We start from the raw sequence: 23,630 nt of genomic DNA, 5'->3' as shown, positions 1-23,630 counted from the left end.
AGAGGCTCATTTGGTGAAATTCAGGGTCAGCCGTGCGTAGTGGTTACGACAAAATGTCCCGGCTATTACTTTAGCGAATATTATAATAGTTTCCTACAACTTTCAAAAGATGTAGTTTGGTAATCGAACATTCGAATATTCGTTCGAAAGAATTACCGAAAAGTCGAATATTAATTTTGCCATTCGTTCGCATCCCTAGAAATTTGAATTTTCGCTGAAGCTTTTTTAAGAGGACCACTGGATAATGACTGATAGACAAGTGTGTGTGCTAAAAGAAACAGTGTACTGGAAATATGTGTGCTGTAGTTTGTTTGGACATTGGGTTGTATACCCAAATATATATATATTATATGAAGACATACTACTACAAATATATTTATTGCTATGTATATATTTAATGGCACAAAGTCACTGCAAATACATGGTTAATATAAAAAAAACACAATACGAAGCATAAAATATACTAGATTCTATTAAAATTTAATTTAAATAAATTAAGTGGAATGCCTGAACTAAAATCTATTTCAAAATTAATACCTAACATAAAAAGTGGCACTGACAAATGAAATGATGAATATTTTATGAAATAAAATATCAACCGAAATGAGGCAATATGCGTTATAAAAGAATGAGCTCTGACAAAGCTGTCATATATTGAACAGCTACTAAAAACAATAAAACTTATTTAACTACGAAATGCCTAAAAATATAAAGAGCATATTGCAATAAAAGAGCAAGCAGTACAATCACAGCGCCCTAAGGCATGGGCGTAGCTATGCCTAAATAACTTGTAGGCCCGATGCTGTTATGTGTGTCTGGGGACATTAATATGCACATATTTAACACACCCTTAATTATATTTGCAATGTTTACAATAAAATCAAGCAATACTCCATAGTTTGAATAAACATAAAACTTGCTTTGGTTAAAAATTACAAACTTTTGAGTTGTTCATGAGTAGCTATTAATTTTTATTGCATATTTGGAATAGTTAAATTTTGTCATGTTTCAAAAAAGTTGTAGGCCCGGGCCTACAAGGCATATATGTAGCTACGACACTGTAATAGGAACTCATTGACCACTTTCCGTCGAAAACAACCTCGGATATTTATGTACGATTTACAATGTCAGAAATTTTTACATTTATCTAAGCTGCAAGGAAATCGCGTAGTAATTTCAATTCAGCAGTTCAACTTAATAACTTTATTCTTGGGAATCTTGATTATTTATGCAATACTACACTTCACTGGCAATCAATTTAAACTGAGATATACGAACACTTTAAAACACAACACTTTATGTAATATTATTATATAAAATATACGAACTACTTTTAATTATGTACTGGCATACATTCGAGGTTGTTTTCGATGAAAAATGGCAGAGGAGTTCCGAATGTCACAGCGCGGACCCTTACTTTAATCGGGTGAATCCGAACATCTCTCACAATTTATACAAGCTGCTAATGTAAATTTGTAATTAACCACGCATGTAATTGGATGCAGGTAAAGACCGAAATGATGCTTGCAAATGTAAATATAAGGTAAACCACTATTTTCTATAAGCACTGGTCTAAATAAAGTCATTTAAACAACACTTTGCATAGCCATACACTTGTAATGTCTGACAAAAACTACACCGAATCACTCGTGTACTCCTCGGACATGAAAACGAGCCATGGCGGACCGTGAATGACATCACCAGAGTGGCCAACTCTTCTTGTTTCCTCGGATGTTTGATTTCACTCGGAGCGACTGACTGTCAGTTGGGCCAAGGGTGTTCTACAATAAGCAATAGAGAAAGTGCACCAGGACATTTGTATAATTATATAATGTATATACCAGATGGATATTTTAAAATACCAACAACCTTTTACCACGGTCTTCGAAAGGACACACACATGTAATGAAGTGACGAGTCAAACGCTGTGCTTCGTTATTTATGAAGTTTAACGGAATTAAATACCAAGGTTGCCGAAGATGGTAGGAATGTGGCATTTTGATTGTTTTGAACATTTGATCTTGTACTCTAATTTTGACAATCATTTGAGAACTGAAAGAAAAACGCATTCAGCTCATTGGCACGTCAATAAGTTTAGAAAATGTTCACTCTGGAGTTGTTACATTTACATGTAACATAGTGACCTACTTAAACATTTGACATTGTAACCTAGTTTTTTACCTTGCATTGCCAATGTATAAACTTGCCATATATTTTATAAACATAAACTGTTTGAAAATGTTTCATGAGGCTGGTCACTAGTTTTATGGATGTCCTCAAAAGTGGTAACTTTTTTCCCCAATCATTTGACCTCAATGTGACTCATATTTGACCCATTCATTTATGACCTAAATTAAACCAGGTCTCATCTAGACTGAGATAATAAAACTATGTCCCCAAATAGTTGTTACAATGATGCTAGATAAGTTGACCTTGTGACCTATGCTTTAACCTGACTGACCTCACATGATTTTTTTTAAATAAGGGCATTTTTTTAGATAACATATTTATTCACGTTTAAAGAGATTAATTATAGTAAATGCGATGACAATATTTTCCTTAATAATTGACCTCTGTTTTATCCCACATGACTATAATCAAACTTCACCTTAGTAGATTTCACAGAGACACACTAGTCATTCTAACCATATTTGACGAAGACTAGGTAAAAAATGGTGACCTTTAACAAGCAGAATTGTAGACAAACCAATCTGAAGACAAACAAAGGAAGCTGAGAAAAACATGCCATATGTTTCTGTTACTTAGGTGAAATCATTGCGTCGATATTAGTTTTATTGACATATATTTGTATCAATCCAAGTTTTACTTGGACCAATCACAATCGGTACATGTGCATGTACTTTGTCCTTGGGTGATCTGCAATAAGTTTGTAGTAGACTTGTGCAGATTTGATTTGCCATACCTGTAATGTCTAACAGATATACTAATAGTATTGCACTTCCTTTTTTCCCCACAATTACTCAATACACGATCAATGAATTAGTCAACTTACCTCGGCTATATTGATCCAACAATTTTGTCAGAATTAGCATGCTTTAAATACGAACAAATCTGAAGACATGCCAAGAAAGTATGGAGAAAAACATGCCATAGATCTTCGCTCTTTGGGGTCAACCGTGCAGATTTACATTTCTCACATCACAGATAAGTAGATCCAAACATTTGTCCATGCTTAAAACCCTTACATTGCCCACGGGCAAATACAAAAATTATACCCGCATGTTAAAAACTAATTAAAATACATTTAAACGATATTTTGTTTAACCGAGGTTGGAGAAAAGCATCAATCATGGTCGCTCTTGTAAGATAGGTTCATATCAACCCTCACATAGGGTGTTCTGCAGAAAACTCTGTTAACATCTTTTCAGCAAAACACCCTACATGTACGCTTGGATCTTACACGCTCATTCATGGAAAATACTAATAATGTTTATGTCATAGAACAATTCATTTACTATATTTCCTTAACCTTTATCAGTGTAATTAAAAAAACATGTCAGGAAGGTTGCTTAAATTATAATAGTAAGAGCTGCCTCTCTATCAATGTTTTATACTGATCAGCCAACAGTGGGCAAAATGCTACCACCATTGTGTGCCCACAGCTCCAAGGTCAAATGGCAAACAAACAAATAAGACACACAGACAATTCAAGACATGCAAAACATTTAATATCTTTATTTGTTACTTCCATGCATACAAGAAACAAGAGTGATACAGAGGGAACGCCAGTGACCATCCATTTTTTTCAGTCAAATAACTGGTATAACTCATTTAAGTCAGAGTTATGGGCCTTGCTACAAATGAGCAAGATGTCACTAGTTAAATGTGCACAAAGTTTCATTGAACCATCTTAAACAATCATTAACTTATGACCAAGATCAGCTTTTTGGCACGACCTTTTCAAATTATCAAGGGTTTGTTTTTTTTTACTAAAGATAAATCCAGAGTTATGTACCTTGCTACACTTGTTAATATTGCCACTAATAACATCTGTACAATATTTCGTGTGAATATCTCAAACAGTTTTTGAGAGGCCAAGGTGAAAGCTTTTGGACAACGGTGCTGATGTCAACAACACAAATGCTATGACAATAACTCAACATTTTCTTAAAATCAATAACAAGGTCAAACTAAGAATCAGCAAACAAATGCATTGAAGATTAACAAATATTGATAAACATTGAGTATAAGATATATAAGTTTTTAAACAGTACATAAACAGGAAAAACAAAATGGTTTTATTGACAAACATTTTCACTGCTGTCATAAGAATGATGTTTGTGGGTAACCGTAACACCACTTTTAATCTATTCAAATCGGTTTCCGAAATCAATAAAATCGAGCAGTGCTGTACGCAAAATTGGCCCAAAATCCACACTTTTAGTACTTTTTTTGTGAATACTGGAATAAGTGGTAAACACATGAACAATGCATGTATAATTATGTAATTTTGAACACTCAAAACTTGATATACACTTAACATTTTCCATGAAAGTACCGGACGTAAAACGGATGTAAAATTCGTACATTAAGTTAAATGCCTTTTGAAATAAGTAAAGTTGTATCAGTTGAGCATGATCTGCACTTGAAGTATTATGACAAATGTACAGACAAACTCACTGGTTTTAAAACATAAAAGTAAAATATCAAATGGATTTGATTTCAGAAAATGGCACATAAAACACATTTGAGTCTATATATTGTCTAAACATTGAAACAAATCATTTAAAGGAACTAAATGAAAATTGGTTGTTGAGCTTATCAACACGTCATAAAACATATTTTCTGTGTTTAATTGATTCTAATTAACTTATAGTTCACAATATACTGGTGCTATGATGCTTTTTACACTAGTTTTACACACGTAGGGCAGCACCTTTAAAAGGACAGAAAACGACACATTCATTATAACATGTAAACTAATGATAGTTATATCTTGCTATAGCTGCATACACTATCATGAAAATATAAAAATGCGACTTAACTGATAAGATATATATTCATCAAAGTGGAATGGAATGTCAAAAAAAGAAACAAGAACTGTCACATGACTTGATAAATGCACCTGATTGGGCCTGGTCAGACAGGTATGGGCAGGTCATGATTCTAGACACACATGGATTACATGGATAAAAATAAATACATAATATTAAAGTGACAAGATACAAAACATTGGAATGTTATATATTATCAGCAATAAAACAATCTTGCATGATATCTTATCTGTAAAATCAGACATTCACTAGTATGCCATTTCAGGCAAGATTACAATTTATATATATAGTACTAGCACAGCAGTGTATATTTGGTACCTACAAACGTTTACTGAACAAAACAAAATGACAAGAGAAGGCATAATATCAGAGAGCAGTACAGGAGCAGCATGGAGCAAAAACCAAACACTTATCTGTTGTTTTTTTTCATTCCAATAAGGGGAATAACTCAATAATTATTTTATCATTTAATTATTATTTTCAGCTAGAGTTATGTGCACATTGTCTATCATATCATTTGTACCAGGTTCATATGAATATCTTGAACTATTTTTTGGTAACGTCCAAGGTTTCCTTAAATGTGATCTACCAGAAACTAAATAAATGTTAATGTGAATTAGTGACTTTACTTGTCAGCTTATCATTAATATACTGGTACATCAGCTTGTTAAAATAAAATATGCTAAAATTAAGGATTGAGATTGCTACACATGCCCGTATAAATTGGTATAAGTACCATAACTGTGTACTAAGTTTCATGTCTATGTGTTTATATATTTAATAATGGTTTTAATATTATGAAATAGGACAAATAAACTAAAGTGTTGAGATTTCACACAACTCATCTGACGACGCTGACAAAAAAGTAATCTCCGTACTTTTACATGTAAATCAAAGTATTTCACCAACGATGACTTCACGGAGACAATCAAAATATCTGGATTTTTTTTTTGGAAAAAAGAGGAGCAAACAAACAATGAACAAAAACACCATGCAGTTTATGCCAGGTCAGCATCAGTCATTTCTCAAAAAAATTTGTAAGGAAACGTTATTAATATATGTCACAACAATTTCTTAAAATTGAGTATAATTTTTATCATGTATTTGGCGCGTTTCTGTGCACTGCACAACCCAATTACTAGTTAATAAATAATTTATTATGCTTTGTTTACCCATTTACTAGAAGTCCTGGATCACATTTAACACTATTTGTTGGTGAAACATAGCAGGCTAAATGGCAACTTGCATACCAAACAAGTGTTTCCTGTGACAAGCCCTGGAAAAATTGACCTTCCATTCTAGGGAAGAACATTCCATTAACCCACAACAGTCCGTAAATTAAAAAAATTATAATGTAATACTTTGTGTCTCAGTAAATAAAATTTTGAACTTTCGGAGAAAAAAACAAAAAAATTAATAGTCATTTGATAAATGAAACAAATTACAAATTATTATTGTAATTTTTCAAAATTGCGATCTTCTAACAGCTTATTTGACATCAAGTATTATTTCAATTTCCTGCACCATGAGGTCAGTAAACACACCTCACACACTTTTGAGTCTACGTCAAACTTACAATAACTGCATTTTTAGTGTCAAAATTGATAACATTTAAAAGTTAAATAATTGGAAAAAGCAATCAATCATGTATTTCCGATAAAGATGAAAAAAATATTTGACACTTAGTATGTGCGCTCAGATATAGGTTCCCATGTTTACCGAAAACGCATAAAAGATACTTAAATTCTTGATAAAATGTCATGCAGGAAACATAATTATATGTCTAATGAGATCATAATGGTATCCATGATATATCTAGCACTACACTATTTCTACATTATGAAGATCATAAACAGAACTAAGAAAGAACAAAATCCTTAAGCAACGATATAAGATGTCAGTATTGTAAGGCGACTATAAATTAATTTCTAGATTTTCATTCCCGCCCACCTCCTGTTTTCCACCACCCCTTTAAATTTTATTGACTCAAATAAAAATATTGAACTAAGATTTGTATTTGTGGATTTGTCCAGTACTGTCCGGAAACAACGCTTTTGTACATACCCACTGTTTGATATGTTATGATTGTGTTTGTGGCGCCTCTAAAACACATGTATATAGTCCCTTTATGCAATAAGAAAAAGCGGTATTCAACGGTGAAACAGTCATCTAAGAAAAATGAAAAATAATTTTAAAAAAATGGATGAAATTCTAGCAATTAACTGATATTGGCCTGACATAGTGATAGGCAGCAGTGGTGATAGTTAAATTGTCCAGCTCATGCAAAATAGAAATTTAATCCAGAGGTAATGAAAATAAATATAAAATTGCTATAAATATGAAATTCCTGTCAGGATAGAGAAACTACAGGGACAAGCCAAAATAATAACAATACAAAATAATAAAGTCCAATACAAAACAGAAACTGAAAATATGGTGTAGTATAGGTCACATAGTGAACATAAACTATCAAGGATCGGCATTCTATTGTGCGTTTCTGAAAATGTAGAACAAAGGTTTATCAAAATTTCTCCTTTATAAATCATCATTTTTCAGTTAAGAATTGATTTTTATTTTTCATAGATTCATGCAGTAGGACTGCCATCAAAGTTCAAGTTAGTAGCATGCTTGAAGATTAAAGGTCTGCTCGGGAGTGATTTTGCACCTTGAATAGCACAGGAATTATTTATTTATTACCAGAAACCTTTGGTCTACATCATGAGGTACACACACTTGTTCAAAGACTCTATAGTTATTACATTCAACATGAAACATTGTCATTGCACAGGTATTTCAGACAGGCCATGCCATCAAAGTTCAAGTTAGTAGCATGCTTGAAGATTAAAGGTCACGCATGTCGAGTTGAAGGTCAGCAGGAAAGGTCAAGGTCATACCCAGACTGATCTGCTGGGTTTTGTTGGTTCCTGGCTTGTTGGGCGCTGCAAGGTGACAGACGACTGTTGGCCGTCCTTGACCGGACTTAGAAAGCTGTGTTCCTGGAAAGGGGAAAACAACATGTAATTAATAAAAAGTAAATTTTGTTGTTTGTTTAGAGAGTACCTAGATATCATCCCTAAATTCCTCAAAACATCTTAAATCTCTCATAATGGATCCAGCTAAGCTCACTATTTATGTTCAATTGTGTAATTTTCTCATCTTAAAGAGTGTTGAAACTTTCAATGAAAAAACTAGATTAAAGACTAGAGATTGCTTTTTTGAAAAAGCGCATGTCTCCCCCATTGTGTGGTCGTAGGTGAGAAATAATCAATGATGGACATGAAATTTGTACTTTTGGACTGGAGACGAACAAACATAGGGGTCATCTACTGGTCATGACCAACCTGCATACAAAGTATGAAGTTCCTGGGTCCAAGTATGAAGTTCCTGGGTCCAAGCTTTCATCAGTTATTGAGCCAAAAGAAGTGTGACGTACGTACTGGTGACAAAGAAATTGACCTTGACCTACTGACCTCAAAATCAATAGTGGTCATCTTATAATCAAGACCAACTAGCAAACCAAGTATGAAGTTCCTGGGCCGAAGTTGTGTTTAGTAAATCAGCGGAAACTGTTATTTTACCTCAAGGTCACCTTCACCTTTGACCTACTGACCTGAAAATCAATCCGGGTCATCTACTAGTCATGATCAACTGGCATACCAGGTATTAAGTTCCTGGGTGGAAGCATTCTTTGGTTATTGAGCGGAAACCATTTTTTACCTCACAGTATTGTGACCTTCATCTTTGACCTTCTGATCCCAAAATCAATAGGGGCCATCAACTAGTCATGACTAACTGGCATACCAAGTATGAAGTTCCTGGGTGTAAACGTTCTTGAGTTATTGAGCAGAAACCGGTTCTTCACCTCAAGGTCAGTGACCTTGACCTTTGACCAACTGATCGCAAAATCAACTAGACATCATGACCAACCTCACTTCAAAGTTTGGTGAACCTAGATCAAAGCATTCTCCTGATATTGCACGGAAATATTTTTTTACATTAGAGGTCACAGCGACGTTGACCTTTGACCTTGTGACCCCCCAAAATATAGGAGTTTTCTAAACCTCATGATCAACCTCCCTACCAAGTTTGGTGAACCTAGGTCAAACCATTCTCAAGATATTGAGCGGAAATGTTTTTTACATTGGGGGTCGCCGCGACCTTGACCTTTGACCTAGTGACCCCAAAAACAATAGGGATCTTCTACTCCTCATGACCAACCTCCCTACCAAGTTTGGTGAACCTAGGTCAAACCGTTCTCAAGATTTTGAGCAGAAATGTTTTTTATATTGGGGGTCGCCGCGACCTTGACCTTTGACCTAGTGACCCCAAAAACAATAGGGATCCTCTACACCTCACGACCAACCTCCCTACCAAGTTTGGTGAACCTAGTTCAAACCGTTCTCAAGATTTTGAGCAGAAATGTTTTTTATATTGGGGGTCGTCGCGACCTTGACCTTTGACCTAGTGACCCCAAAAACAATAGGGATCCTCTACACCTCACGACCAACCTCCCTACCAAGTTTGGTGATCCTAGGTCATGCGGTTTTCCAGTTATCGATCGGAAACGAAGTGTGACGTACGGACGGACTGACGGACTACCGGACAGGGCAAAAACAATATGTCTCCCCCAGAGAGGGGGAGACATAATAATTATGAAAAAGATTATTTTGGTATATAAAATCGACTGCATAAAATATACTTCTTAAACCTGTGACACTCAAGATATTTTGAGATATTGGGGCCAGAAGCAGAGCTGGTTTTCTGAGACATTTACACAAGGAATAAAATGTACACCTTCAATATATTAAATACATTTAAATAATTCTCAACCTTCATGTGCAGGAACAAGGAGCAGAATTTATAAAGGTTGCACATATTTTGATACATCAGGCCACAATTAATGAATAGTTTGTTTGGCACTTCCTGACCTACAAGTTTTTTTGTAAGCCATTTGTCAAACCCACCACTGTCACAATCATGGAACAGTTCTGACCAATGATCCCTGAGTTTGACCTTGACCTTTGACCTACACATAAAAAGACATGTACCAATTGTTTCTCATGGTGAACATTTGTGCCAAGTTATTTCAATATCCCCGAATGCATGGCCAAGTTGCAGCCGAGACAAGCCAAAATACTAGGATTTTTACCAATAATAAATTGAGTGTGGTCTTTACCTTTGACCTACATACTTGGGCCTTGCAAGCAACAACTTTCATCTTATGGTGAACATTTGTGCAAATTATATTAAAATACCTTAATGCACAATCAAGTTACAGTATGAACACACTAAAATTGGACAACTGGACAAATGCATGCATATATAAACTGAACTGCCATTTTGTCAACCATGTCAAGTTCACCACAAGTGGGATCAACAAGCAAGACGGATTGACAAATTCCTACTTACCCAGAGCTAAAATTTGGTTAGCAAAACGCCAAATGAACTATGTAATAATTATAGTCTTAAGTACAACTGTATCCCATTACAAGCTGTTAAAAAAAGAAATGTTTAATTGTTACAATTAATATCATCATATGTATTGCTCAACACAAATTTTGATAGCTATTTTAGTGGAAAAAGACAGAGATGTGATTGCTTGGCAGGTAAAGGGCTGAAACCATTACACCGTTGGATTCTTGGGGTGCTTTAGGCCCCTAATGGGGGGTGAAACCATTACACCGTTGGGTTCATGGGGTGCTTTAGGCTCCCAATAGGGCTGAAATCATTACAGCGTTGGGTTCATGGGGTGCTTTAGCCCCCTAATGGAGGGTGAAACAATTACAGCATTGGGTTCATGGGGTGCTTTAGGCCCCTAATGGGGGGTGAAACCATTACACCGTTGGGTTTATGGGGTGCTTTAAGCCCCCAATAGGGCTGAAACCATTACAGCGTTGGGTTCATGGGGTGCTTTAGGCCCCCAATGGGCGGTGAAACCATTACACCGTTGGGTTCTTGGGGTGCTTTAGGCCCCTAATGGGGGGTGAAACCATTACACCATTGGGTTCTTGGGGTGCTTTAGGCCCCTAATGGGGGGTGAAACCATTACACCGTTGGGTTCATGGGGTGCTTTAGGCCCCTAATGGGGGGTAAAACCATTACACGGTTGAGATCTTGGGGTGCTTTAGGTCCCTAATAGGGTTGAAACCATTACAGCGTTGGGTTCTTGGGGTGCTTTAGGCCCCTAATGGGGGGTGAAACCATTACACCATTGGGTTCTTGGGGTGCTTTAGGCCCCTAATGGGGGGTGAAACCATTACAGCGTTGGGTTCATGGGGTGCTTTAGGTCCCAAATGAGGCTGAAAGGGGGTGAAGCACCCTGCTGCAGCAGCAAAACTGGCTTTTAAGAAGAACCTTTCAAGGCTCTCCTGACTTCGAATTTGAAGCAAATTGGGGTGTCAATACTATCAATATATAAAATAACAACCAAAAGCAACCAGTTAACTGTTTTAAATCAGGTTATTTTTATATATTTTTTGGTCCCTGGAGCCATAAGATCCACGGTAATCCATGAATCGGAAGATAAATTACATCCCTGCAAGGAAAGACAGTAGTGCTGGGTACCAGCCAACCTAACTTCACCTGGTTATAAGCCATTGTTTGTAATGGGGACAGGTTTAATACAGAATACTAATTTCATATGAAAATGAATAGATTTAGTTTCAAATACTATGGTCAGTTCTATCATGATTTCAACTCTTTGCTGAAGAGCATTTTGCTGAAAAGCAAATTCTTTATGAGCTCTGGTCATTCCAAGGTAAGATTGAAATGTTTAGAAAACATGAAGCAGGATAATGGTGCAGTAGTGAGACATGTGCAGTAAAATTTAACTTTAATTTGATAAGCCAAGCCATGATGGTAGAGGTATACAGAATATCTATGCATCTATTTTAACCAATTTTCTCTGGAAATAAGACAAACAGTTAACTGGTTCTTTAATTTTTGACATAATATCATGGTGGTGTTAGAGATTTTAACGTCTGCTAGGCCTCTTGGGTGCAATATTGGCTGCAGTATGGCTTGATACACTGCATCCTCAGTGCAATTTAAAGTTACACTCTCACAGATTGACTGTTTTGACAACTTTTTTTCTTTTCTTTTTTTGTAAATGCCCAGAAACCAGTGACATAAGACTGCTAACAAAATATATATTTTTTATGGCTATAAGTTACTTACCGGTATGCTTTAGAAAATGTCCATACAATTGAGATCTGTTCTATTGTGAGTCGTCTTATATGACTACATTGAAGGCATAGACTCAAAAATAAGCAGATTCAGAGACAAAAAAGTCAAAACTGTCAATATGTGAGAGTGCAGCTTTAAGGTGGGCCATTCATCATTAGGATGCAAAGATGTGTTATGTGTAGCGCATTTTAGAAATTACCATCAAGATCATTTCTTTGATTCATTTACATTTGTTAACCATTATATTATTTTTGCATGGATTACATTTTTGAATAACACCATACTGACGATACTATTAACGCTCTCGGTGAAAACATTAAAAATATTGAAACTTAACGTTTTGAAGCTCTAAAATGAACTTAACCAGTAGCATTTTTAATATGAATGATGGTGGGATTACCTTATAAAGGGAATTTCTCCTCAGCTTAAGATAAGTTTATTATAGTGGTTAAGTGACAACAATGGGCAGCTGTGTTTAGAGTATTTTAATTTTAGTAAGTGAAAGGCTTCAGAATGAAACAAAGTATTTAAGTAAAATGCTTTACAAGGTAAATGAAATGTTTTAAAAATGAAATGAAATTACAATTCAACTTTATAGAATAATAAGATCAAAAACAAAAGCTAGCAACAATATAAAACAAGGGAAATAATTTTAATATCTGATATTAATGTTCTTTGAGAAAACATAATTATCTCCCTTTGAATTGTTTATTTACAAGCAAAAAGCAATTTATGCTCTGTTTGAATAAAGCATTTATCCTTGTGTAAAATCACATGTATATGAACAGGAATGTCCGCTCAAAATGGCTATTGGGAATGCTTTTATTGTTCCATGTATTGCCTTGGTACCATATGACCATCATTGGACAACCTGATACACACTGGATATCCTGAAACACATTGGATAACCTGATACACGTTGGACACCCTAATACACCCTGGAAACCCTGATACATGTTGGATACCCTGATACACATTGAATACCCTGATACACGTTGGACACCCTGAAACATGTTGGATACCCTGATACACATTGAATATCCTGATACACATTGGACGTATTTGCTCTGTTTTAATGAGTACCATGGGATAGTTGGACAGGAAAATCTGGTAACAATGAGTAATGAATGAAGCAGTGTAAACGGAATATTGTTCTGTGGTTGCCGACCATACATAAAAATAGTCTAGCAATAATGTGTTTGCTTATATATGGCATGATTCCTGTTTCCAGTTTAACTTACTTCAATCATTTACAAATAGAAGAAAAGAAGTGCATATGAATAGAATTTTGAGGAAATTCTTTGTGAAATACTGTGTGGAGAATGCAGAGGATCTGAGAACTAGGCTAGCAAAATTCTACAAAAATATTGCAATACAAATCACAATTACTGTAACAGAATCTTCTTGAATGTATGAGGTAAAGTTCTGAAATAAAAATACAGAAAAATATTAGTTAAGTTATAGCAAACCAGGTCTATCTTTAACAATAAAAATTATGTTAAGTGTAAGAATATATAAGTATGTACACATTTTTCTAACCTACCCATAAATTTAGCCCCGACACCTTAGTCCACTTTTAGCATAAAAATTTTTCTCATAAAGTTCTTTGCAGGATTTTTTCTAAGGCCTATTTCACTCATAAATCATTTTCTTTTATTCTAATACCATATTGACATGAAAATACAATGTTTAAAAATGTCCCGAAAGTGTCACACAAGTGCAATAAGCATCTTTACAATTTGTCCTTGTCCTACAGTTGCTAGATGATAACACAGGCCATTTCAGTAAAAGAATGCATACATGCCATATTCCCCAGCAGTTCATCCATACCCACAGTCACATATTGGGGGATATTCATCCCCCACATATAAAACAAAATACATGACTGCTTTGTACAAAACATTTCATTACAATATGTATTATCAATACACTGCTTTTCAGTTAAAAAGGAAGGGTAGTAAAAATGCCCTGGAATTCTGAACAAAATCTGCAGAAATATGGCATATATATGAGAATTATGAGATTTATTTGGTCAGCTTTACAAAAAATCATGTAAAAAATTATTTTTCAATTATCCTTTTATCGCATATATTATAATAATGAATGTTGTAGATCAACATTTTTCCACTGCCAACACAATTCCTTTATTTCAGCCTTAGATTAAAATTGTTAAAAAAGTATGAGATCTTAAAAACTTTCAAACAAATGTTGTCTTCGTATTTATTGATTCAAATTATACTTCGTATTAAAATCACACTTAACCTTGGTGCAAAATCAAACTCATGATGCAAGTGGAATGGACATGTCAATTAAGTTTGAATGTAAGAGGGAAACAAGTAGTTAAGGGGTAACCGTTGTATTCAAACATTATCTTTAATTTCACTTAATTCTAAGATTAAGATTTAAGCATTTTGTTTGAACTGTAAAAATAAAAGATTTCCAATGGACTTAATGGATCACCGAGGCATGTCTGATGAGAAGGATAAGAACAATATTGAATACTGGCCAAGATCTTCCTTGGGTAAAAAAAAAATAATATACATGATGAATTATATTTATATAGTTTATTTACTGATTTATTTTTCATTTATGTTTAGAACTTATCTTTTATAATAAAAAATACATTTAAACATTGTATGGGGTGTTGTAAATTATTTAACATCAATGTTCAGTGGGATGGGTATTGAGTTGACAAATGGGCTACCAACAATGATGGGAAAGGTGGCATTAACAGCAAGAGGAGGGGTAAAACAATGGAAAATGAGTGGAAAGGGGGATAGGTATTGACCTGACAAAAAGGGCTACCTAAAATGAAGGGAAAGGTAACAGGAAGATAGAATGGTAATGGAGGTTTGACAAATTTTACAGTGATGGTAAGGCTAGGGGGGTATTGTCAGTATTAGTAATAAGATTTCTTTGGGTAATAACGATGACAGAAGGGCTAACTTCAAGGATAAAAGGGTCATCATCATCTCATTAATATACATGCCATTAGCAGTATTTAAGCTTGTTATTAAAGCTTATTACACATTACCATCTACAAATGTTTGAAGTTTCATTTAATTCCTACAAGTAGTTTTCATGTAATGCATTGTGCAATGTTTTTGTAAAAGAAAGTACAAGAGAGATAACTCTGCAGCTATCAAGTTAATATTCTTGTTTTTTGCACAAGTTGGCATTGTCATATACCAATGTTCAAAGTTTCAATTTATTTGTTGTTGTTTTTAATAATTTTAGAGTAATGGATTGAACTAAGTTTCAAAATTTACAAAAAAAATGATCAAGGAGAGATAACTTCCCAAGAAAGTGACCAAGAGTTATAACTCTCATCAGGTGCACATCTTCACATTTCAATCGATCTATGTTTCATGTTTAAATCTATTCCTTCCAGTTTTTTCTGAATTATTCTATGGACAAAAGACTAATGAAAATACAGACAAAAACAGTATGTGTCCCTTTTTGAAATGGGGAGACATAAGCCTTATTATTATTATTACTTTATTATAATTATTATTATTGTTATAATTATTAAAGCTGATATCATGGTTATTATTATTTTTATTATTATTATTATTATTATTATTATTATTATTATTATTATCATCATTATTATTAAAGCTGATTATTATTATTATTGCTATCTTTATGATAATTATGTTAGCAGTTTTTTATATTATTAATATTATAGCTGATTATAATATTAGCTGTTTTTTATTATTATGATTATGATTATTATAATAATTATTCTTTTAATTGTTATCATTATTATTATTATTATTATTACCATTATGATTATTATGATTATTATTATTATTATTATTATTATTATTATTACCATTATAATTATAATTATTTTTATTACTGTTAAAATTATTATAAAAGCTCATTTTTTTTATTATTATTATAGCTGATTCTTTTTTTATTATTATTAATTTTATAGCAGATTTTCATTATTATTATTTTTATTATTTTTATGATAATTAATTTACAAAAATATCTTTTCTTTCTTTATCTCAACTTTCTTACATGAAAAACCTACCCTTTTTTGGGGTGGCATGTAATCTGAAGAAAAAAAACATGTTTTTTTCCACTTGATAACAGCATTATGAATTCAAAGTTCCACTAAATGTGCGTTGGCCAAAACATTCTATGAATTAAATACGTCTTTTACTCAACATGTCAAAAAAACAATGAAAAATATGAGGTATGGCAACAATACAACAAGGGATTAACAGGGACACCTCAGTAAAGGAAGTCCTTCATTTGGACAAAAGCAATTTTGCAGCTGGGTGTTTGATTATTGAAGAAAAAGTAAATTTTGCCCATATTCACACTGGTCCGACCTAGTTTGTGACCAAAGATGACCCATATTCACACTGGTCCGACCTAGATTTTGACCAGAGAAGAGCCATATTCACACTGATCCCACCTAATTTTTGACCTGAGATGACCAATATTCCCACTGGTCCGACCTAGTTTTTGACCTGAGATGACCCATAGTCACACTGACCTGACCTAGTTTTCGACCTGAGATGACCCATATCCACACTGGTCCAACCTAGTTTTGTACCTGAGATGACCAATATTCACACTGGTCCGATCTAGTTTTTGACCTGAGACAAGCAATATTCACACTGGTCCGACCTAGTTTTTGACCTGGGGTGATTCATATTCACACTGGTCCGACCTATTTATGGACCACAGATGATCCATATACACACTGGTCCGACATAGTTTTTGACCTGAGAAGACCCATATTCGCACTGGTCAACCTAGTTTTTTATCTGAGATGACACATATTCATACTGGTCTGACCTAGTTTTCAACCACATATGACCGATATTCACACTGGTCTGACCTAGTTTTTAATATGAGAAGACCCATATTCACACTGGTCCGCCCTAGTTTTTAACCACATATGACCCTTATTAACACTGGTCCAACCTTGTTTTTGACCTGAGAAGACCGATATTCATACTGGTCCAACCTAGTTTTTGACCTGATATGACACATGTTCACACTGGAACAACCTAGTTTTGGACCTGAGATGACCCATATTCACACTGGTCCGCCCTAGTTTTAAACCACATGTGACCCTTATTCACACTGGTCCAACATAGTTTTTGACCTGATATGACACATGTTCACACTGGTCCAACCTAGTTTTTGACCTGAGAAGACCCATATTCACACTGGTCCGCCCTAGTTTTTAACCACATATGACCATTATTCACACTGGTCCAACATAGTTTTTGACCTGTGAAGACCCATATTCACACTGGTCCGCCCTAGTTTTTAACCAAATATGACCCTTATTCACACTGGTCCAACCTAGTTTTTGACCTGAGAAGACCCATATTCACACTACTCCAACCTAGTTTTTGACCTGAGAAGACCCATATTCACACTAGTCCAACCTAGTTTTTGACCTGAGAAGACCCATATTCACACTGGTCCAACCTAGTTTTTGACCTGAGATGACACATGTTCACACTGGTCCTACCTAATTTTTGACCTAAGAAGACACATGTTCACACTGGTCCAATCTTGTTTTTGATCTGAGAAGACCCATAATCACACTGGTCCAACCTAGTTTTGACCTGAGATGACACATGTTCACACTGGTCCAACCTAGATTTTGACCTGAGAAGACACATGTTCACACTGGTCCAACCTAGTTTCTGACCTGAGATGACCCATATTCACACTGGTCTTATTTTGGGAGAAAAAATCTTATTGTTGTTTTGCAGATGGATAAACACTGGTGATTTTATGAAAATAATAAATCAATCAATCAAAATTTTGTTTATATATGACCAAGTGACCTATTTCTTTACCTGATATGACCCATATTCACACTGGTCTTATATATCATGTTGACAATTACTCTTATCAAATTTCATGAAGATTGGATATACACTGTTCAATATATTAACACAATTCTCTATCTTGATTTGACCAGGTGACCTAGTTTTTGACCTGAGGTGACCCATTTTCACACTGGTCCTAATAATTATGCTGACAAATATTCTGATCAAGTTTCATGATGATCAGATAAAGACTGTTTTATTCATGACATGGAAAAAGAACAATTTAAAACTGTTCACGACATTGTAACAACTGACTGACCACCTGCCTGGGTGTCCACCACCCATTTTGCCAATTTATGACTCAGAATTTTTCGTGTAAAATCCAGCTAAAAACCAAATAAGAAATTTGCCCAATTCCACCCATAATGCAATTAATAAAATGGGATTTTCAATTCCCGGCTATTAAGATTAAAATGATTTATTTTCAAATGTATTTGGTAGTACATACAGATTATCTAGTATTTCCATTCTTAAAATTGAACAGGGAATTCCATATGGGTTTAGTTTTTTATAATGTGTTTCATTTTGGTATCTTTATTTCTCAATTTTCTTTCAACTCTACCACTCATTATAACGTACAGTACAACAAGAGCAGTCACAGAGACAGCCTGCTCGACTATTCCGCCGCTTTTCGGTGTATGGATTGAAAAGTTTTGGCGAAACATGCATGGATCACTGTTTGATTAGATTTCAATGCAATACATGATGGGCTGAGATATTTACATAAATTGAATTGGAAAATATTTGAGGTGGTACACAAACTTTAACGTAAATTCTAAGTAGAAAAAGGGGCATAATTTTGTTAAAATGCTTGATAGAGTTACCTCCTCCTGTGTACAGGTTGGGGGCATGATGGTGAACAAGTGTGCAAAGTTTCAAAGCCATATGTCAATGGACTTTGAAAATATTTGAGGTGGTACGCAAACTTTAACAAAAGTGGTTAAGCCGACGCCGACGCTCGGGTGACTAGGATAGCTCTCCTTATTCTTCGAATAGTTGAGCTAAAAATTGTATTACTAACTTGTATTTTATTGGAATTATTAAAGCATTTACACTTGGTTGCTAAAAAGCTTAGCCCTGAAATTGTTGACATGGAGGCTTTTCACAAAAAGTTAACTTAATTAAGTAGAAGCAAGACCAAAGACCAACATAAATCAGTTCCAAATATATCAAGGCCCGAAACCATTAAATTAACTAAGATAAATAAAACATAGCTTGAGTCTTAAACAAAGCAATAACCACTGAACTTTAAAAACTGACTAACAATTAGAAACTGCATGACCCATGTGAAATGTTAAGTGCAGGAACATTTTTGCAAATATTGTGAAGTATTTTTAGTATGTTTGAGAACCATGTGAACCTTTACTTACTGCGTGAAACTGTTCACATGTTCAAGGCCCTGAGATGGACAAGTATGATATTGAATTATCGCTACATTGATATACTGCAAACAAAGACAGATGCCACAAAACTCTGTACAGTTAGCATCATAGATCTTTTATTTGACTTGCCATAATACCCAAACTCACGAATAAGAGCAAGGAACAACTAGGCCACCATAATATATAACGAAAATATTGTATGACAATGTTTCTAAGTAGCAATGATATCTTTTTTGTGAATATACAGGTTTGATTGGTCAGTTTAGCAGAGATGATGTGATTAAGTCAGTTGATCTGAAATTGTGACCTTGACTTTAAAACTGACCATATAATATTTTCTTGTACACTCATAGATAGGGCCCCTACGTATTGTCGATAAAAATCAAATCAATCATATTGACCTGGGCTGGTATTAATGTAACTTCTTAAGTAATTTCCTAACTTAAGTCATTTTCGTAAGTTAATTATCTCATAAGTCACATAATATAACAAGTTAATAATATCTGAAATATTTCATTTTTTATTAATTTTATGAAATATTCATACTTTAATGTTAAAAACCCTTGTACTTTTCATTAAATTTGACTATGAACATTTCAGGAAATTGACTTAAGTAAAGAAAGGATTATAATTTTTTAAGAATACCAGCCCACAATATGAGATTTTTTAAGAATACCAGCCCACAATATGAGATTTTTTAAGAATACCAGCCCACAATATGAGATTTTTTTTAAGTACACTGTTCATCACATTCAACAATGAATTATTATTTACTACCGATGGAAACAAAGGTAAATGAACGACACTCCCAGTAAAGTACAAAATGTAATGTCACTGTAGATCATCTCCACCTAATGTCATTGACTATGGCGCTATAATCTAGGGCCTGGTCACCTTGTGTCACTCTAATGTTTGATTTTATCAATAAATAAATGAATAAAAAAACAATAAAATACAATCTGTGACAAAATAGACACAAAAAATTACCGCTAGTACATCCACTGGGAGAGTGTCTGTTACCATCAGTAGTCGGCCAGTAGGACATTGAACTACTTGTTTTCTTTTCAATAGATGTACGTTGAATAGTACTTTTACCTGTATTTACTACTATCAGTATTCATGTATGTACATCAGGGGTCATATTCATGTAGCATCTTAAACAATTCCATTTTTTTATACTTAAGTGAAAATTTAGGTTTAAAAAGAAACAGATATCTACATATCAGTTAATCAAATATCTTTAAAATGATTTAAAGTCATGGTAAATTAGCCTTCCAGTGGACTAAACAGATGTGGAAACTGTTGATTTGAAAAAAAAAATGAAAAACAAGAGTGCCAACTGTCACAAAATAAGCCATTTTTTTCTAGGACATCCAGTTTGGTGAAAAGTGGTTGCATGTTAAGCCAAATTAATAAAGCAAACACTGTAAAAAAAGTTTTCACCAATTTAAGGGTCATAACTCTGGAGTGGCCTGAACGTGATATTCTGCCCATACACATTCTGACCAAATTTGGTGATATTTAGACAAAAGCTTCTTAAGTTATTGATTGGACAAGACCAATTTTAGGTAATTTCTACAATTAAGGCAAAAGCTTCAAATAATTTAAGCAATATGGCTGGTTAACAAACTTGTCCAAGATATTATGTCCAGACACATTCAGACCAAATTTGGTGATGATTAGGCAAAGGCTTATTAAGATATTGATCGGACCAGATTAATTTTAGGTAATTTCTTTATATAATGGGCAATAACTTTCCAGTGTCTTCATCAATATGGCAGTTTATGAAATTTGTCAAAGATTCTTTGCCCATACACATTCTGACCACATTTGGTGATGATTAGACAAAGGCTTCTAAAGTTATTGATTGGACAACATACCGGACACTGCCTGCCCTGAGCTGCCCGTAAAACTAATTAACCTTATAATTTCTTTTTCTATGACAGGGCGTATAAAAACTTGATTCAAGATACACATGAATATGACCCTAGGAGGCTGTTTGTGACTTTTTCCCACATCAGAGACGGACACTTGATGGGCAAACTTGTTCACACACATCACTATTATAGGCCAGTACAGTAGTGGAATAAGAAATTTAACTTAATCTTAAAAGCTTTATGAATATGGTCCAATGGAGTCATTTCCCAGTGTATACTTACATGACAGACAGACAACTGGTGGGAATACTGGTTGATAGAGGACACCCACTTTTGACATTCCTCAGACTTCTCACACTGCAATAGGAACAATGTAAAATATCATTTGGTTGACACTGAGCCAATAGTTCTTAACTTTGTTGAAGTTAAGAATGTCATTTACGGAATCATTGCTAACTTTTACTGGGGAAATATTTTATGATGTGCCAATATGCCGATATATTTAAGTAAAACAAGCAAAGTTGAATCAGTCTCAAAAATTGTGAAAAGTATCGCAGATTGGCCCACTATCTGATTAACTGCAAATACATGAAAAGTGCTCATTTAATGAGACATAAATGAAATGCACTGAAACTTTTACAATTTGAGTGATAAGCCTTTAACTTTTTACTATATATAATGCATTTATGGAAAATTTTAATAACTGATAACTAGATTGTAACTGTGTATTTAATAGCTGAAAACATACAAATATTAAATGTCTGGTGGGTCCTAAATGATTTACAGTGATCAAATATTGTCTCATAAGGTAGAAATACGGTAGAAATACCGTGTTTTCTGCACCTTTCTTTCAAATCAAACACGGTATCCTTCATATGTACCATTAATTTCTATATTTCTTAATATTTTTTGGTAAATTAAAACAATTGTATTAATTATGACACTCCTTATTTGGGAGTTAGAGTGCATTTTTAATGTGTAAAGAAATGAGAGCACTTTATTGCACATTTTATGAACACACTCATAATCACTGTTTCTTTTCACTGTAAAGTACTTCTACTAATGCATATGATAAAATAATGTTTTATGATACTATTTGTAATACTTTCTATGACATACTTTTCAAGCATTATCATTTCAGTGCTCCAGTCAGGATTTGAAAAGGGCAGGGTGGTAGGTCAGAAAGGGATTTTTGATAGGCATTGAATGAGCCTTATTGGGCACTTGCAGAGGCAAATGTTCATTTCTTATCGTGTATGTATTGTAACTGCTTTCAATACTAATAGTTCATTATAAATACATTAGCGGTTATATTTACTTACTTTTAATAGGATCAAAGTATGTATATTTATCATTTTTATACATATTTCTGAAAATTGACTCTGTCAAACTAAATGGCACAGCAGGGTGTAATAAAAAGGTAGCAGGGGGCTGGAAAAGGGCAGCAGGGTGCTGGAAAAGGGCAGCAGGGTGCTGGAAAAGGGCAGCAGGGTGCTGGAAAAGGGCAGCAGGGTGCTGGAAAAAGGCAGCAGGGGGCTGGAAAAGGGCAGCAGGGGGCTGGAAAAGGGCAGCAGGGTGCTGGAAAAGGGCAACAGGGGGCTGGAAAAGGGCAGCAGGGGGATGGAAAAGGGCAGCAGGAGGATGGAAAAGGGCAGCAGGGGGCTGGAAAAAGGCAGCAGGGTGCTGGAAAAGGGCAGCAGGGTGCTGGAAAAGGGCAGTAGGGTGCTGGAAAAGGGCAGCAGGGGGCTGGAAAAGGGCAGCAGGGGGCTGGAAAAAGGCAGCAGGGGGCTGGCAAAGGGCAGCAGGAGGATGGAAAAGGGCAGCAGGAGGATGGAAAAGGGCAGCAGGGGGCTGGAAAAAGGCAGCAGGGGGCTGGAAAAGGGCAGCAGGGGGCTGGAAAAGGGCAGCAGGGGGCTGGAAAAGGGCAGCAGGGTGCTGGAAGAGGGCAGCAGGGTGCCCCACATTGCTATTTAGGCCCACTGGAGCACTGTGACAATTCATCTCAGCTGAATAGGCAACATGTTTAATTAATCTTTCCTGATCCACTATATAACATCGGCTTTCTTTAGTTTTTCAGTAATCCAACAAAATGTTAATGGGAAATTATTTAATCATTGGTTGTTTTAAATATCATTCTTATCCTTGTCCTTAGGCACATATTAGTGATTCTGTTCAGTCCATTGGCCAGTTATTTTTACAGTCCAATAAAAAAACTTGGATTTTTATCTTGAAATTAAGTAAAATCTCTCATGTTTATTTAATACAGCCCAAGAACATAAATGATTTTTCATCAAAAAAGGT

At 34.8% G+C, this 23,630-nt stretch overlaps 1 protein-coding gene across 6 annotated transcripts in view; it reads right to left on the bottom strand.

Moving 5' to 3' along the window:
* Window positions 1-362: 362 nt before the first annotated feature.
* Window positions 363-23,630, bottom strand: part of LOC128212534 (pleckstrin homology domain-containing family A member 1-like) — a 56,931-nt gene continuing 33,663 nt past the window's right edge. The window contains exons 11-15 of one of the 6 annotated variants that reach the window (XM_052918022.1): window positions 21,612-21,686; window positions 19,441-19,469; window positions 16,240-16,262; window positions 7,910-8,011; window positions 363-1,781 (exon numbers count right to left, since the gene is read on the bottom strand). In XM_052918022.1, the coding sequence (XP_052773982.1) occupies window positions 1,762-1,781; window positions 7,910-8,011; window positions 16,240-16,262; window positions 19,441-19,469; window positions 21,612-21,686 (249 nt within the window). In that variant the 3' untranslated portion in view covers window positions 363-1,761. Of the gene's footprint in view, window positions 1,782-3,680; window positions 8,012-13,589; window positions 13,626-16,239; window positions 16,263-19,440; window positions 19,470-21,611; window positions 21,687-23,630 lie in introns of those variants that run through there. The other 5 variants (XR_008257472.1, XR_008257473.1, XM_052918019.1 and 2 more) reach the window with 5 other exon arrangements.

The sequence above is a fragment of the Mya arenaria genome, chromosome 12, assembly GCF_026914265.1.
Source record: "Mya arenaria isolate MELC-2E11 chromosome 12, ASM2691426v1".
NCBI classification, from domain to species: Eukaryota; Metazoa; Mollusca; class Bivalvia; order Myida; family Myidae; genus Mya; species Mya arenaria.
The sequence above is the reverse complement of the archived record's forward strand: the minus strand, read 5'-3'. Positions and strand labels throughout refer to the sequence as shown.